The sequence below is a fragment of the Meriones unguiculatus genome, chromosome 1, assembly GCF_030254825.1.
Source record: "Meriones unguiculatus strain TT.TT164.6M chromosome 1, Bangor_MerUng_6.1, whole genome shotgun sequence".
Taxonomy (NCBI): Eukaryota; Metazoa; Chordata; class Mammalia; order Rodentia; family Muridae; genus Meriones; species Meriones unguiculatus.
Window position 1 is genome coordinate 3,618,925 of NC_083349.1, and position 16,784 is coordinate 3,635,708.

General features: G+C 54.7%; 2 protein-coding genes across 6 annotated transcripts in view; one reads left to right on the forward strand and one right to left on the reverse strand.

The window, feature by feature from the left end:
* On the reverse strand, positions 1–8,701 carry Kdelr1 (KDEL endoplasmic reticulum protein retention receptor 1). The gene is made up of 5 exons (XM_021640405.2): positions 8,434–8,701; positions 7,691–7,791; positions 7,345–7,503; positions 1,755–2,007; positions 1–768 (listed from the first exon to the last, which is right to left on the reverse strand). The coding sequence occupies exons 1-5, from the start codon at positions 8,522–8,524 to the stop codon at positions 734–736; spliced, it is 639 nt and encodes a 212-aa protein (XP_021496080.1). The 5' UTR covers positions 8,525–8,701; the 3' UTR covers positions 1–733.
* A 1,438-nt stretch (positions 8,702–10,139) lies between these two features.
* The window catches only part of Grin2d (glutamate ionotropic receptor NMDA type subunit 2D), a 39,542-nt gene continuing 32,897 nt past the window's right edge, over positions 10,140–16,784 (forward strand). Inside the window, exons 1-4 of one of the 5 annotated variants that reach the window (XM_060378868.1) lie at positions 10,140–10,491; positions 10,617–10,818; positions 11,613–11,885; positions 14,938–15,419. In XM_060378868.1, the coding sequence (XP_060234851.1) occupies positions 14,964–15,419 (456 nt within the window). In that variant the 5' untranslated portion in view covers positions 10,140–10,491; positions 10,617–10,818; positions 11,613–11,885; positions 14,938–14,963. Of the gene's footprint in view, positions 10,819–11,161; positions 11,886–14,098; positions 15,420–16,784 lie in introns of those variants that run through there. The other 4 variants (XM_060378859.1, XM_060378862.1, XM_060378872.1 and 1 more) reach the window with 4 other exon arrangements.

Below are 16,784 nucleotides of genomic sequence, written 5' to 3' on the forward strand. Positions count from 1 at the left end.
GAGAAGACAGTTTTCCGTTGTTTATTTCAAGAGAACAAAGAATCAGCCATCAAATTCTGTACAAAAACATGGTGTTAGAGTATAGTGACCCCTGGGTCAGCCAGCCTCTTTCCCTTGCCTAAGCCCAAAGCATCCCCTAATTTGTCAAAAACAGGACAACCCTTCCCTCCCTTCCCCTCCCCCCCACAAAAAGCTAAGAAATTCTGGGAAAAAAAATATGAAAAATTAGGGAGACCCTCCTTAACTCTCTTTCTTCTTACCACCAATCCAGGAACTTGTGGGAGGATTGTGGTCACAGCCAAGGTGGGCAGGCAGACATTGGCAGACGTAGTGTTTGGCAACCATGGGGCTCGGGTGGGATCTTGGAGGGAGCTAAGTGGCTTAGAGAAGGGAGTAGACCTCCACTGGCCCTGGTCCAGAGAACACTCAAAACACAGTTTATAAAAAATCAGGGCCAGGGTAGAAGAGAAAAAAGTCATCAGAATCAAAAACTAAATAGTGGAAAGATTTGTTTCTTGTTTTTCTTCTCTAAAAGGCAAAAGGCTACAAACAGCTCAGGTCCTGAGCTCCCCAGGATAGGGGTCTTCCATTGACCCCAAAACCCAGCTGGAGGGATGGGGAGCCAGGGGAGGTGAGCTCTTTAAAAAGTCAACTCTGGATGGGAAGGCTCTCGGTCTTCAGCAGCCTTCCTCTGCCTCCTGCCCTGCCTCGGAGAAGGCCAGTGAGGCCAGGGCTATGCCGGCAAGCTCAGCTTCTTCCCCTTTAGGACTGTGGAGAAAGAGAGACAAGGTGGGCCTTACCTCCCACCCTGCAGAGGGGCAGCCTCCTACCCTGAGAAAGGTCTGCTAGTGAGCTGTAAAGGAGAGGGAACCCCCTGAACTCTGCATCCTGCTCTATTGGGTTAGATTAGCCAGTGAGGGGAACAAGGATCATGACCTAGTCCCATGGGCTGAGCAGGGGAGGCCAAGAGCAGGCTTTGCTTTCAGTAGTGCCGACCATAAGCCTGGATCACCCAAGACAGGGTCAAACAGACGAGCAGGGCTGACTGGACAACACTACTCCTTCCAGCCTTCCCAGCCTTAACCAGGGCCTGGGGACGATTTGGCCTCTAAGCCCTTGTCTGATTGCCCCAGACTCTTTGTGGCTTTGCAATGCCTAAGCTAGCCTGGAACTCAACACAGTCTTGCATTAACCTCCACAGTGCTGGGTGTGGCCTTCTGGCCGCTTTCCTTCACATACTGACTCCTGATCTTCATGTTTCTGCTTAAACATCACCTCCAGATGCCCACAGGCCCTGGTTAAGGCAGGTCCCACCCTTCTAGCCTCACCCCCAGGAGGCATCCCTGCCTTCACCCATTCAGTGTGCCTCTCATCATTACATATTCTTTCTTCCTAATTCATGTGCCATCTTCCTCAGTAGGATCTAAGGGAGGAGAGTCCCTCAACTGCCTTTTCCACTCCAGCTGAGCCCTAGACACAACAGATACTCAACAAGTTGGCACAGTGAGGATTCATGAATCACCCGTCCCTGCTTTGCCTCCTCTCTACTTATAATACAACCTGAGAGTCCAAACTTGTGCCTCGGGGAGGCAGTGTTTCAAGTCCAAATAGGGGATGGTGGGCCTGCAAGCCCAGAAGCCAGGAACAGAAGCCCCATCCTACAAGTGATGTTTGGCTAGGAATAGACCCTGGGCCCAGGCACTCAGGTCTGGGGAGAGAGTAGACCCCTCCAGCCCCCTCTGCAGCCCGGTTACCTTTGGTGATATAGAGGTAGAAGAAGTCGCAGTAGAGCACTGTCTGCACCAGGCCAGCAACGATGGCGATGAGGTCAAAGAACCCCTCGAAGTGGTAGCGCCAGATCCAGTTGAAGAGATAAAGTGTGCGGTAGACCCCCAGGGCAAACAGGTAGTGGCTGGTGATGGTCTCCGCCTCGCCAGTCTTGCTTACCATGAACAACTGTGGCAAGATGGCCACCGACTCCAGGTAGATAGAGAAAGTCCAGAGGATCTGCAGAGGCCAGGGGTGAGGGGCAGGGCGAACCAGCTGGGTCAGCAGTGCTGCAGGACAAGCACCCTGAACTCAAGAAGTACCTCACACTGCTGAGCCCTCATCACCAGTCCATCAGTTACGTCTCATCACAGCCTCGACTATCCCCCTTGTACAGGGAAAACTAAAGCCTGAGAACCTAAGACCCCGGCCCATGCCCACAGAGCTCATAAGCCGCAGAGCTGGGGACTCAGCTGCAGCTTTGAGCACTTTCATCTACAGTCCCCTCCTCCTGGCTCTACAGTGGAGACCCTTTACTACTCTCATAAGGTACCATTAAGTCAGGCGTGGTGGCACACTCTGGAAGCACGGGCAGGCAGATCTCTGAGTTAGAGGCCAGCCTAGTCTACAGAGCCAGACAGCCAAGGCTACATAGAGAAACCCTGTCTTTGAAAAACTAATAAAAAAGACCTACAGACTGTTACTCCTTTGGTGGCTTGTTAACTGCTCAAAATAAAACCTAGCCTCCTGACCTTTCCTTCCCTTCCCTCCCTCTCTGGCAGCACAGATCAAGTTTCCTCCTGCCTCCCAGCCTTTGCACTCACTCTTCCCCAGCATATCAGCCCACTGAGTCCTCCCAAGCCCAGCAAGCCATCCCTTCCTGAAAAAGGCCCACCTTGGCCACCCTTCCTCCAAGACTCACAGCAATTTGCCTTTTGGGATTGTTTATTTGTTTTGCTTAAAATTAAAGTTATTTTAGAGTGATGTCTCAGCAATTAAGGGTGTGCTGCATATGCAGAGGACCTGGGTTTGGTTCCCAGCACCCACATGGCAGTTCACAACTGTTACTCCAATCTCAGGGGATCCAACACCCTCTTCTGGCCTCTGGATACCAGGCTTCTATGTGGAGCACAGACATACATGCAGGCAAAGCACCCACACACACAGAAATAAATCTGTTTAAGAAAAAGTTTGAATCTACATGGATGTTTAGCCTATACATATATACTTGTGCTTCGCATGGTGCCTGCAGACCAGAAGAGAAAGATCTCCGAGAAGTGGAGCTAACAGGAGACTTCCAGCTACCAGGTGTGTGTTGGGAACCAGACTGGGCACTGGAAGATCAGCAAGTGCTTACAATGGCTGAGCCATCTCTCCAGCCCTCCTTATGTGCATGTGTGTGTGCACCACATGTGCTCACGAGTCCTTAAAGATCGGAGAGTGCATCCAGAGTGGAGCTGCACTTTCAGGCTGTTGGGAGCCACTGTGTGGGTGCTGGGAGCTGAAGCCAATCTTCTGCAAAAATCCGTAAGTGAAGCCAGGTGTGGTCCTGCACGCCTTTGATCCCAGCAGGCGCAGGTGGATCAGAGTTCGAGGCCAGCCTGGTCTACAGAGTGAGTTCTAGGACAGAGCTACACAGAAAAACCTTGTCTCAATAACTAAAACAGGTGATCAGCCAACAGAAGCACGTCTCCTGCCCCCTTGTTTTGCTATGGGGACTTTGTGTGTGTGTTTGAGACAGTATTACTACATAGCCTGGCTGGCCTGGAGATCACAGCGAGGCCCCATGTTGTCAAGTGCTGGGATTAAAAGCTGAGCTCTACCAAACTTGGCCTCTTTGTTTACTTTTTGAGAGAATCTTGTAAAGTCTGGGCTTGCGTAGAACTGACTACACAGCCCAGGCTGGCACTGCACTCATGAACCTCCTGTTAGGACTATTTAGTGCCACTGCAGGTGGCATACCATCCTGTCATATCTCCTTCCTGTGAATTCTGTGAGGCCTGGAACTTGTGTCTTGTTCACCCTAAGGTCCCCAGCACCAGGCACAGCTCCTGAACCAGGCAGGCAAATGAGTCAACTAGAGTGAGCAACTATAGAGGGCTGCCCGAGTATGACATAAGCCACCCTTTAGTGGGCATGGACAGCCTCCTTGATGACCAGTCATCACAGCCTCTAGAGTCTTAGCTCTATGAAAGTACCACCTGGAGGTACCTGAAACCTCCCAGCAGAGAACGAAGCCAGGTGCTAGCAGAGGCTTCTCCCAGTTTGGGTTTGCAGGAAGGAAGTGAGAAATGCCAGGACATGCTGGTAACAACCCAGGGTCCTCCCTTACATGATGGGACACCAACTGGCTTCAGCCTTAATATTTCAGGGTGGGTCCAGCTATTATCCTCATTATACATATGAGCAAACTGAGGACCCAAAGACTAAGAACACACTGCCAGGCAGGTGGACCCCAAGCCAGTTCCCTTGACTCTCCAGATTCTTCCCGGCAGCCACTTGAGAGATACACACAGGCTGATCAGCACTCGGCTCTCATCCCTGCTGACCCTCAGGGAAGCAAAGCATGGCACACACACACAAGCATGGGCCTGTTGCACTTCATCTGGATAGCTGAATTCTAAGTTTATTTTAGATTTACTTTATCTGTGTTAGTGTTTTTATGCACGCGTGTATGTGTGTGGGAGAGACAGAGACAGAGACAGAGACAGACTGAGTCATGTAGGCCAGGCTGTCTTCAAATCCAGAGATCCACCTGCTTCTGCTGCCTGCGTGCTAGGATTAATGGACCGCCTTGCTCAGCTAAATTTTTAAAATTGATGTGTCTGAGTGTTTTGTCTGTAGGCATGTATGAGCACCGTGTTCATGCCTAGTGCCCACAGAGGTCAGAAAAGGGTACTGGGTCCTCTGGAACCTGAGTTAGATGATTGAGATCGAGTATGTATGTGTATTTTGGAAACAGAACTACATTCTTCCGAAAATCCTCTTAATCACTGGCCATTCCTTTCCATCTCCTGAATTTGTTTTTAGGGCTGGAGAGATGGCTCAGTGGTTAAGAGCGCTATGTTCTCTTCTAGAAGTCCTGAGTTCAATTCCCAGCAACCACATTCACAACCATGTGGGGTCTGATGCCCTCTTCTGGCATGCAAGTGTACATGCAGACAGAACACTCACATAAAATAAATAAATCTTTTTTAAAAAAAATGTTTTTATTTATGTGTATGTCTGTATGTCTACATAAGTGAATACCACACATACATTGGATGCCTGTGGAGAACAGGAAAAAAAAAAAAAAGCACATGACCCCTGGACCTAAAGTGATAGGCAGTTGTGAGCTGCCTGATAAGGGTCGGATCCTGGGGACCAAATTCTGCAAGAGCAGGGAATGCTTTTAACAGTGAGCTGTCTCCAGCCCCGAGATCAGAACTTTATTTGGCTTTATTTTTATGACTCATTCATTCATTCATTTTGGAGGCAGGGTCTCACTAGATAGACAGTCCTGGCTAGCCTGACTCAGCATGTAGAGCAGCCTAGCCTCAAACTCTGAGTCCCGCCTGCTTCTGCCTGAGATTAAAGGCATGCACCACTGAGCACAGCCAGAGAGCTGTGATGGTACAGCCCTCAGGAGGCTGAGGCAAGACTATGATTTTAAACTTACGGCCATTCTGGCCTACACAGCAAAGTCTTGTCTCAAAAAGTGATTTTCCCATCTTTGGTTAAAATAACTTTTTAGAGCGTACTATTTACCAACATAGACTCAGAAAACAGCCCCTGCCTCTATGCCTACCCACCTCAGTCAGTCTCCCCACCTGCAGAATAAGTTCAATAACCCCAGCTCAGCTGTGGTAAGGAGTAATTCAACAGCTTAGGTAGTGGCTGTGCAGGGCAGTGATAGCAGGGTCTAAAGCCCAGCCCCGGGCTCCCACCACAGCAGTCGCCTCCTTCTGGAAATTCTGGGGGCCTATGGGCCAAGGTTGACTTTAGCCAGCATAGTGCTTTTAGAAATATATGTTACTTTGCAAAGTGGTAATAACATAGCCAAGAGATTTATCTAAGGTGCGATTATTGCTAATTGAAAACTTTTCCCACCTGGTGGTGGTGGCACACACCCTTAATCCCAGCACTCACACTCAGGAGGCAGAGGCAAGCAGATCCCTGTGAGTTTGAGGACAGCCTGGTCTACAGAGTGAGTTCCAGGATAGCCAGGGCCACAGAGAAACCCTGTCTCAAAAAACCAAAACAGAAAAAAGAAAAAAATTTTCCCAATACCCCACCATGACAACTTGAAATATAGTTGAAATTGATAATTTTTGACACTCTCTATGGAAACAGAAGAAAAAGAAGAAGAAGAGGAGGAGGAGGAAGAAGGAAAAAGAAATATATTTTGAATATGTGGCTACAACTTTGAAGCTAGACCTTGTCTGAGGACTCCCATATTACAGCTTCTGTTGAAGCTACCACCTGGAGGGGAAATATCATTCACGGGCTAGCCAGTCCCTCAACAAATGCTGGCTTGGTCCTCCCCACCTCACACCAGATGCCACTCCATAAACATCAGCCTCCCTCTACAGCTAAGAGGGCTGACGCGCTACGTGCACAGGGCCAGGGCTCCATCCTGCACCACACAAAGGGTGCTAAGAAGCAGGGACTTCATTCTGCCCTTTCGGCTGCACGTCCTTTCAGCTCTTAGCCTTGGACAGCTGAGCCATCTCCAGCTCCTGCTTACCCCAGTTTACAAACACAAAACAAAAACAGGAATACACTTGACCATAGTCCCACCATTGTCCAGTTCAAGAAGCAAGCCTCCAATTCCTGTACGTCAGCTCTGGAGCCTCTGTGTACCACCAACAGGCAACCCTGAACTCAGTCACCTTCATATATGACCCATCCACAAAGGAGAAAATGAGGTAGAGAAAAGACATCACAGGCTGAATCCATCATAGGAGAAAATAGTTCTCAATCAAGGGATGTGACATGCACCTATAATCCAGACACTGAAGCAAGAGGATTGAAAGTTCCAGGCCAGCCTCTGAACCATAGTAAGCCCCTATCTCAAAAAACAAAAAACAACACACACACACACACACACAAACAAACAAACAAACAAAAAAAAAAACCAATGACTGACAGTGTGGCTTTAGGGCAAAGCATGCCCTAAGGCCCTAGACTTCATCTCCAACAGTTCTTGGTGGGAAAGCTACAAAAGATAAAATGTAGATCTGGGATTCAGATTCAAGTGGCCTCATTCTAGAGCCCTGTTTGCCATTCCTAACCCCTCGACCGTCCAGTCCTTACTGGACTAGGTGCCCTTGGACATTCAGGACTCGACGATCAGCTTCCTCCTCGGAAAATGGGGCGCTACTCTCTGAACTCAGCCTGCCGGTGTACACTAACTGCACGGAGCAGGGCGTGGTGTGCAGTGCTGTGGCTGCGCTCACATTGTCTGCCTCCATGGACCTAGGCTCAGCGTGTAGCTCCTGAGAGGGAAACCTCAGCAAACCCTACAGAGGAAGGCAGCTGAGAGGGCCTGCTCTCAGACCCTGCCATCACCACTCCACAGCCCCAGCGGAAACCTACCTCCAGTGGGGTGAAGTCATGGTTGACCAAGAATGCTAGAACAGCCGTGGGAACAACGAGGAACTCCACCCGGAAAGTGTCGTGATTCCCATCGTATGTAGCTTTGAACTTGCTGTAGATCATCCACACAGTGGTAAAGGAACAAGCTATGTAGACCACCTGAGGAAGAGAGGGTGACAGGCCATCTCAGCTAACAGGAGGGCCTCCATCTAATAGGCTCAGATATGGGAAATCGGGTTTCCAGCCCTCCTCCCTCAGACCACATGTCCAGGCCCAAGCATCTTTACTGACTCCTCCCTTATCCCTGGCCTGGAACCCCGCCACAGGGGACTGACTGCAACTGTACCTTCATGCAGGTGTTGTAGAGTGAAATGTAATTGGTGAACAGGTCCAGATATCGGGCAGTGAACACCACAGCAAACAGGACTTGGCTCTTCCCTGAAATGCCTGGTTGAGACAGAGATCGAGGGGGCAGGGTTGGGGGAGCTGGATGTGGCTACCCGGCCAATAAACTAACGTGCAGCTCCTAGGCCAGACTAGAGCTCTAGAACACAGCGGTTCCCAAAGGCCTTGAAGCCTGAGCGCGGCCCTTTTCCTACCATCACAGCCAGGGGGCAGCCGGCCCCAAAAATACTACAGACCGAGGCTCCATCCCAGGCTAGGCCTCGCCGGTACCCCTGTCTCCTTCAGGGTCCCCAGACACTCGGGATCAACGTTGGGCCGTAGTTAGAGCCCTGCCTGACTTCAGACTCCCAGCCAGTCACCTTCCTCCCGCTCCCTTCCTGGCCTTCACAGTCCACGTCACCAACTCCCGGCCACCTCCCCGCCTTCCATGGCTCCTGGTTCCCAGCCCCGGAACACCCACAGCTGTCCCACAGAGAAGGTTGAACTGAGTGCCCATGAGCACCCCCACCAAACTATGTGCACCCCTTAGTCTAGGGAAGGGAGCTGACCCCCTTGGCGACCCTAGATCTAGAAAAGTGATCCCCAACAGGCAGCTCGGGAGGACCCTGACCTGCCGAGCTCCAAGCCTTCCCGGTGCCCCAGAGCGGCCCGCTCCCGCCCCCTCTCCGCGGGGGGGCCTCTCACCCGCACACGATCGGGACTTCCAGATTTTGAGCAGTAACAAGATGATAGCTAGGAGGTGGGAGAGGTCTCCCAGGAATCGGAAGAGATTCATGACTGGGGGGCTCGGGCAGGGCTGAGGCGGGGGGAGGCTGGCTGGCCGGGCTGCCCCGGGGCTGCGGTGGTGCTGGCTTGAGGGCGGGAGAGGAGCCCTTCGGTAGCTGGGCTCCGGGGAGGGGGCTCGGGGAGGTGAGCCGAGGCCGGAGCTGGTGGCAGAGCTGGCAGGGAGAAAAGGGAGGAGGGCCGAGGGTGGAAAGGGAGGAGTCTGGGCTGGAGCTCCACCCCGAGGGCTGACCGAGTCTCTGGCGCCCCCTGGCGCCGGCCACCGGCCTTGCAGAGTCGTACCGAATAAGCTCTCCTCTGCCTTCTGTAAATTGGTAGAAGGGTCTTTGGGATCCCACATTCCCAGGTGCCTTCTCTCTAGGAAGGAACTGGGGAGAGTCCTCCAGGCCTGTGCCCTTAGCGGGAATCCAGGAGTTTGCGTTCTGAACTCTAAAGCTCCTAGAGCCGCCTTGGGCCACGACTAAGCCTGTAATCTTAGCACTGGAGGGTTAGGCAGAAGACCCAGTTCCAGGCTCAGGCCTCCACAGAGACAATCTGTTCCCGCACAAATTATCAGTACTACTATTACTAATAGTAACAACAACAGTCCTGGAGATTGCGGGGTAGACTTCTGCCTTCCTCTGCGAGCTCCAGTCCCAGGTCAGCGAGAAGACCCAGGCCCTCCTGCCCCACACCCAGGGACCCAGACCGAGCCTACTGCCTCTACCATCCCTTCCTTGGCAATCACTTTACTACTCAACATTCTAACCTGGGAATCTACATCCATAATCTCATCCTCCTTCTAAGACCCAACATGTCAGGTCCTGGCTCTTTCAGAAACAGCATGACCTGTGATCTCCCAGATCTCAGGGCATGGGAAGCCGGGCTGCAATAGTGGGCATGAGGGCAGAAGTCTGGTAAGATTGCTATAGGCCTAGGTCTAGCCCCTGCTCCAGAATTCTTCCCCTCTGCACATTTGTATTCTCTCTCTTCCCTCTCGTCTTTCATCCCCTCCCATCTCTCTTTCCCCACCCCCAGCTTCCATCCTCAGGAGTTCAGGAGTCCTGAAGCACACTCCTCCCAGTGTTACAGATACTGAGGACTGTCCTACCAGAGGCAAAGTAGACAGTGACTTTATGGGACCTCGGGACCTCAAAAATAGGGTTGTTTAGGACTGCTATTTCTGCTGCAAAAGAGACAGGGACAGAGCTTGTGGCTGTGAAGGACTTGTCCCTCAGTGATCGGGTGGGCCCTCAGTGAAGGACCTGCTCAGGATTCCCCCATATGAGAGAGAAGGGCTAAGGTCTTGACCTGTGGTCTGAGAAAGGGGGCTGGTATCTAATCCTGTTCTGAGAGAACGGGGCCAGGCACTGGATCCCCAAATCTGAGAGAAGAGAGTCAAGGCTTGGAATTCAGGGAGGGTCTGGAGCCCTGGGGGAGGGAGGATGGCTAGGATCTACACCTCTGGGTCACAGAAAAGAGTGCCAGAGTCTGGACACCTGGCCTGAGAGAGAAGGGCTGAGTGTGGACATCCAGGTCTGAGGGAGGAGGGGGTTGGGAGCCTAGCCCCACGGGCTTACGGGAAGAGGGCTGCAGTCTGTGGTAGAGCTGGGATCCCACCCCATCAGTCTAGGGGAGGACAACTAGGCTCTAGTGTCCTGGGCCTGAGGGAGCTGTGCTGGCCTCTGGACACCTGGGACGGAGGATAAGGGACTTGGAGTCTAGACTCCTGGCCCCATGACAGGCGTCCAGCTTCCATCCTGCCTCTGGGCCAGGGATCTCACAGGCTGGGTCTCAGCATGGTGGATGTTGAAGTCCAGAAGAGGGAAGGGACAAGCGGCAGTGAGTCCCGGCCGTCTCTCTAGGTCCCAGACTGCCTGGACCATGCAGTGTCCTTGTCAACCCACCTTTTCTTCCTCCCGTTTCATGGCAGTCCCTCAGCCCCACGTCCCATAAAGAAAACAGAGGCTTTGAAATGGGGTAAGGAGTGGGCCCCCTCCTCAGCCCTAATGGGAGGAGGGGTCCCTAGGGAAGCCAGGGGGGGGGGCTGTGGGTCTCCTGGCAGGGAGGGACGGGGACTGAATGTTAATCGCATCCTGGGTGAGTGTGCGAGAACACAGCGAGTGTGCCGAGTCCCTCCCGCTCTGGCTCCTGCAAGCCCTGGCCGCCGCCGCCGCCGCCGCCGCTACCAACCACCCTCCGCCCGCGCCCGCAACCTCCTCGGCCAGCAGCGCCCTGTTGAGGGGTATCAGCTTGGGTGGGTCCGCCTGGCCCCCAGGGGTCTCTCGCGCTACAGCCATCTGCTAGGTGAGGATGTGTGTCTTGGTGTCAGGCTGGCTGGTGGGGGGGGTGTGTCTGTAAGGGCTGCAGCGGCGGTAGCTGAGGGAGGAGGGGGTCTGCCTGTCTGAACCCGAGCCTCATGCCTGCACCTCACGGCCCCCACTCGGTTCCCTGAGCCCCCAAACCTGGATGAATGGTGTGCACCTGGGTTCTGTCCTCCTGCCTGCATCCAGCCGAGTGTCTGTGTGTCCCCGGATGCCTGTGTCCTCCTGTCTGTCCAAGCAGCTACTGAGAGCAACGACAACGCGCCCTATTGGGGCCCTTCGCAAGCGTGTGTGTGTGTGTGTGTGTGTGTGTGTGTGTGTGTGTGTGTGTGTTTGTGTGTGTCTCCCTCATCAAGCTCCGGGGGTGTTGAGGGGGAATCCCAGGGAAGTGAGTGTGTGTGTGTGAGCGTGTGCATGTGTGTTTCTGCCTGTGCTTGAGAGTGGGGGTACTAAGGGGGGGTCTGGAGGTGGCCAAGCAAGGAATGGGCAAGCAGTTTCCCTGATAGGCAACCTCACGCTCCTTATACAAACACACACGAGCTACTGGCTGCAGAGGTGACCCAGACAGACAGACAGAGACAAGGGAGGGGGGTGCCGAGAGCACAAAAGGGTGCCAATAAGCTAGGGAGAGGTGATGGGACATGCCAGCCAGGGGAGGAGCCCGGACTGAAGCTGGCAGAGGGGGGCACCCCAGGTGGGTGGAGGGGGATCCCCACGGGGTCAGGCCGCAAGAGGACACCCCGACAGCCTCCGCAATGTCCGGGCCCCAACTTCCAGCGCAACATGTGTAGCCTCATCCTTGCCTAGTCTGGTGGCCGCAACCTTGGGGGACAGGGCAGGGCAGGATCAAGAAGAGGAGGGACAGAGCCGGGACAGGCGAAAGGTCCCCGCCACTGCCGCCTGCTGCCGCCACTGCCGCCACTACTGCCGCTGCTGCCGCCCTGGGCCTGGCCCCCAACCAGCTCCCCAACACTCCACGGAATCTTTGGGTCTCTGGACGCTGGTCCTGACCCCCCAGCAATTCCCCCCAAAGAACAGGGTCATGAAAAGGTAAGGCTGGGCAGGGGATGCAGGGGTGGGGATGGGGATTTAGCCCCCTCCAATTTAGGGCAGGGAAAGTTGGCCAGGGACCCCAAGGAAGGAAGGGGTTTTAATGCAAGCAAACCAAATGTCTCTGCCTCTTGTCCCTCAGGGACAGCCTTCCATCTGCTCGTGCGCGCGCTCTGCCCCTTTCCTAGGTTTCTACACCTCAAAGCCACCCAAGCTTCCTGTTCCCGATACTGTACCCTGTCCCCAGCTGCGCACAGCCGAATCCCACCTCTGTCAATCTCTCACCTCACCTTCTCTGCACCCCTCCCTGCAGCAGTCTCCCCACGGCTGGCTATCCCTCTCTCCTCTTGCTTTCCCCTCCCACCTCAGAGCTATGAGTCTGCTATTAATACCCCTGCCAAGGACCTTGAGGGCGTCCAGTGACCAGTACCCAGCCCTAAGCAGACACCCCTTCCCCAAGGTTCTGGAATGTCCTTCCAGGATTGAGATGGGAGTTAGGAGTGTGAGTGTGTGTGAATGTGTGTGTGTGAGTGTGAGTGTGTGTGTGTGTGTATGTGTGTGTGTGTGTGTGCGTGCAGTGGAAGACAGGAAGCTTTCTGCAGCACAGTGATTGGGAGCTGTTGATCAAAGCCTCTCCCCATTCTCATGATTGATTAGGGGGCAATGGAGACACAGACCCCTTCCTCCTTATGCTATGGACAAGATATGAGAGGAACAACTGGGAAGGCCAGAGCTAATGGGCAGCAAGGAGGTTGGGACTGATGGGGTCTGAGGCGAAAAGCGGGGTGGGGGGGCTCCTTAAAGGAGAACAAGACAGGAACCAAGATTCCCAGGTGTGGGGGCAGGAGGAGGCCAGGGTCCTGAAAAAGAAATGAGTGGACCACAGTGAGGGGTGAGGTAGCTGCCAGGCTGGCTCTTCAGGCAGGAACGTAGGGAGGGCACCTATAAGAGACAGGGGCTAGGGCTCCCGGCAGGGCAGGCTGGGTTAGCTGCTTCTTAGGCCCCTGTGGAATGGAAGTAGAAGGCTAAACTCATGAGGTGGAGGTTGGTATGGACTTTGCCTCAGAGAACCGATACTGGGGTAAGAGGGCTTGGTAGAAAGGGTGCCCTCAAGAACCCTTTATGGGAAAGCATTGCCTCCTGACAGGGGTGGGGCTGAGGCTGCCCTATAGACCTCACAGTGACAAGGACCTTGGACTCTAGAAGAGCAGAGGCCAGGGTCTGAGAAGTGAAGGAAAGAAGGGGCTGACGCCACCAGGAAGGGAGAGGAGAGCCAGTATTAACCCCGCGGGGGCCAGGCCACAGCTGTGCGTTATTTTGGGGAGGAAGGGAGGGGGGCTATTCTGAGCACGGACTGAGCCAGCTGCTTGGGGAGGGAAAGACAGTGGAGAGGGGGGACAGGAGGAGGCATGGCCTGCAGGAGGGGCACCCCCTTCCCTGGGGAGACAGAGCCCAGGACCTCCAGAAAGATGGGGTGGCAATTTGGAAGATGAGGTTTCCAGGCAGGGTAGGGGGTGTGGGCCTTTGCCCCAACCCTTGCTGTCTAGAGTTGACCAGCCTGTGCTACCATGGCAACCAGACAGAAGACTGACAGCCAAGAGCGAACCCTTCAGTATCTGGACCCTGACTTATTCAGGAAGCCCCCAGTGCTTTATGGGAGCAGAGACGAGGCCCCCAAAGCTGCCTCCACAGATCTGTACCAGGACCCTGGGATCCTAGCCCACCCACCCCAAGCAACTGGTATTCACCAGTGGCCACTGGAGGCCACACTCTTCTTCCTTTAATTTACTAAATTGCTCTGGTCTGGAAGCCAGGGGACCCACCCCCAGCTTTCCACAGCTGTGCCCCCAACCCCAAGACTGGCCTGTGACTCAGTTTCATCAAGAATTTAAAAGAGGGGGCAGGGACAGGAGGAGGTGGCTAAGAATGGCTTAGGGTGGTGGGCATTTTCTCTCTTTGAATATCCCACTAATTTCTCCCCTCTTTCTCTCTCCACACACCTGACCCCTTTTCCCTATCTCATTCCCCCCCCCCCCTTACTTTCTTCCTTTTATTTTCACTCTGTCTGCCATCTGGCTCTGCCTTGCTTTCATGTCTGTGCTGGGCACCTCCCGGGTGGGGGTCTGGGTCTTTGCCTTGCCTCGCTATTTCTGTCTTCTCTGTATTCCATTTGCTCTGCTTGCCTTCCTCCATCTCCATTCCTTCTTCCTGAGGTTGGTGTGTGCCTGACTCTGGGTGGCTGTGGGTCCCTGCCTTCCAATTCCTGGCTTGCCTTCTATACCCCCCAACTTTCTCATCTCTGGGCTTCCCTGTATTCATCTCTGCACCTCTTCTTGCCTCACTATAACCCTCTCCCTGGCTCCCTCTCTGGGGTTTGTGTCCCTCTGAGCCTCTCCTTCCATCTCTATCCATCCTCTCCTTTGCACTCACTCTGGTTCTGTTCCTGTTTTTTGTTTGTTTGTTTGTTTGTTTGTTTTTGTGCCATCTTTGGAACTCTTTCCCATCTGTATAATCATTGTCCATTCCATCCCTGTCTTCTCCCCCCACCCCTTACCTTGAATCTTCTCTGACCCCATTACTCACCCCTCCCGCCTTTGTGTCTCCTGGCTCCCACATTCAATTCCTCTATCTCACCTCCCACCCCTCCTCTATTTGGATTCCATCTTTCCCTTCCACTCCCTCCATTGCTTTCCCGCTGTCTCTTCTCGTCTCTGGTCTGTGTCTGTCTTCTGCCTCTTTCCCTTTTTTATCTCTCCAAATCTTCCTGTCTCTCCCTCTTCATCTGTTTTTATGCTTCTTCCTCTCCGATCACCCAACTTTCCCTTCTCACCCTGACTCTGCGTCTTCCTTACTTCCACTGTCTCTGTCACCTTCCCAATCTCTGTTTCTCGATCTGTCTCCTCCCTCTGTCTCGGTCTCCCCTTATCTCTGTCCCTCATCTCTGTTTCCCTCTGTGTCTGCCCCTCCCTCTCTCCATCACCCAACCTGCCCCTCTCGCCCCGTCTCTCCTGTGCCTCCCCTCGGGCTCTGCCCTCGCCTCCCGTCCACGCAGAGGCCGCCCAGCGGGGTCCGCAGGCGATGCGCGGCGCCGGTGGCCCCCGCGGCCCTCGGGGCCCCGCTAAGATGCTGCTGCTGCTGGCGCTGGCGTGCGCCAGCCCGTTCCCGGAGGAGGTGCCGGGGCCGGGCGCGGCCGGCGGGGGCACGGGCGGGGCGCGGCCGCTCAACGTGGCGCTGGTCTTCTCGGGCCCCGCGTACGCGGCCGAGGCGGCGCGCCTGGGCCCGGCCGTAGCGGCGGCAGTGCGCAGCCCGGGCCTGGACGTACGGCCGGTGGCGCTGGTGCTCAACGGCTCGGACCCTCGCAGCCTAGTGCTGCAGCTCTGCGACCTGCTGTCGGGGCTGCGCGTGCACGGCGTGGTGTTCGAGGACGACTCGCGCGCGCCCGCCGTCGCGCCCATTCTCGACTTCCTGTCGGCGCAGACCTCGCTGCCCATCGTGGCCGTGCACGGCGGCGCCGCGCTCGTGCTCACGCCCAAGGTGCGCGCGACCGCGAGGGGCGGGCCGGCCGCGGGGCGGGGCCTTGCGGCTCGGGGGCGGGGCTCCGACGTGGTCTGGATTGACCTGGGGCGAGGAGGTTCGTCGAGGGGCAATGCCTGAGGAGGCTGAAGGGCAAGAGGTTGGGGGCGGGTTTTATCGAGGTTTGGGGGGATGGAGCCGTCCGTTGGTCAGTTTCCATCCTGGTGTTAAAAGTCTAGCGTCTGGCTTGCAGAGATGTGCCCTATAGGATTCACAAGCCTTCCAGGGACCACCTACATGGGTCAGATCAGGGAGGAGGGGGGTTACAGTGAGGACGGAGGGAAAACCAGTGAGAGAGATTTAATGTGACGACAGGGTCAGAAATAAGAGTTATGGATCTTGGAGCAACAAGGGGAAGAATTAGTTGAAAAGGAATGAGGTTCAGAAAGAGGGAGAGTGTAGTGAGGGATCCAGGCAGGCAGTGACAGGGACCATGGGAGAAGAGAATTTGGAACTGAAGGAGGGCATGGTGGACGGCTCAGCTGAAGTGGAGCCCGAAGGTCTAGGAATGAGAACAGAGCCATAGATTCTGAGAGGCAGATTGAGGAAGGGTCGACCAAGGACAGGGCTAGTGCTCCAGGAAGGAGGGGGGTCCAGCGGAGAGGGCTGAGGGCAGGCCGGGTCCATGACATGTAATGGATGGACCCCGACAAGAGAGGAAGTAGGCCCTTGGAGTGGGGTTTGAGAAGGAGCTTGTCAAACCGTAAAGAAAGGGAAACGAGGACCCAGAACTGGGCGCAGGAAGGAACCAGCCCAGCCAGATAAAACCAAAAACCGGAAGTAGGGAGCGACTGGTGCTGGTGGTAGCCTGAAGGGAGGTCTGGGTGGGGACAGTGGGCTGCAGGGGCTTTTGGTACCAAAGAAGAGACTCGGGCAAAGAAAGGTGAAGCCTGAGAAGGGGTGGGTGACAGGAAGAAGTGGGATTAGCTGAAGGAGGAGCCATATGGGAGGGTGGACCCCCACGAGGCCTCAGCGAGGAAGGCCGCAGCAGCATGCTAATGCACCCCAGAACGCTCAGGTCTGCCCAAAACATTCCGGGAAAGACCTCTATCCAGCTTCCTCGTTCTGGGCTTGATTTGTAGGCCTGGCTGCTGCCTCCATGGAACTCGGGCTTACATGGTCCCTTGTGCCTCCATGGCTGCTGAGTGTGCCCCACTGAATGCTACTGTCCATTCTGGCACAGCCTATCACCTTCAGGGACCCATGTAGTTCCCTCAGGGTCCTTGGGTGGGAGGAGATGTTATCCTTGCTGTTCCAGCCGTGCTATGATGAATGCCAAGACCCAGTCCCTTCATAGCCATACCCTCCCTAGGGACAGATGAGGTC

Coding starts and splice junctions, on each gene's coding strand:
- Kdelr1 (XM_021640405.2), bottom strand. CDS start 8,524: ATGAATCTCTTCCGATTCCTGGGAGACCTCTCCCACCTCCTAGCTATC. Junction 7,792..8,433: donor GAAGTCCCGATCGTGTGCGG/GTGAGAGGCCCC, acceptor TGTCTCAACCAG/GCATTTCAGGGAAGAGCCAA. Junction 2,008..7,344: donor ATGACTTCACCCCACTGGAG/GTAGGTTTCCGC, acceptor TGGCCTCTGCAG/ATCCTCTGGACTTTCTCTAT.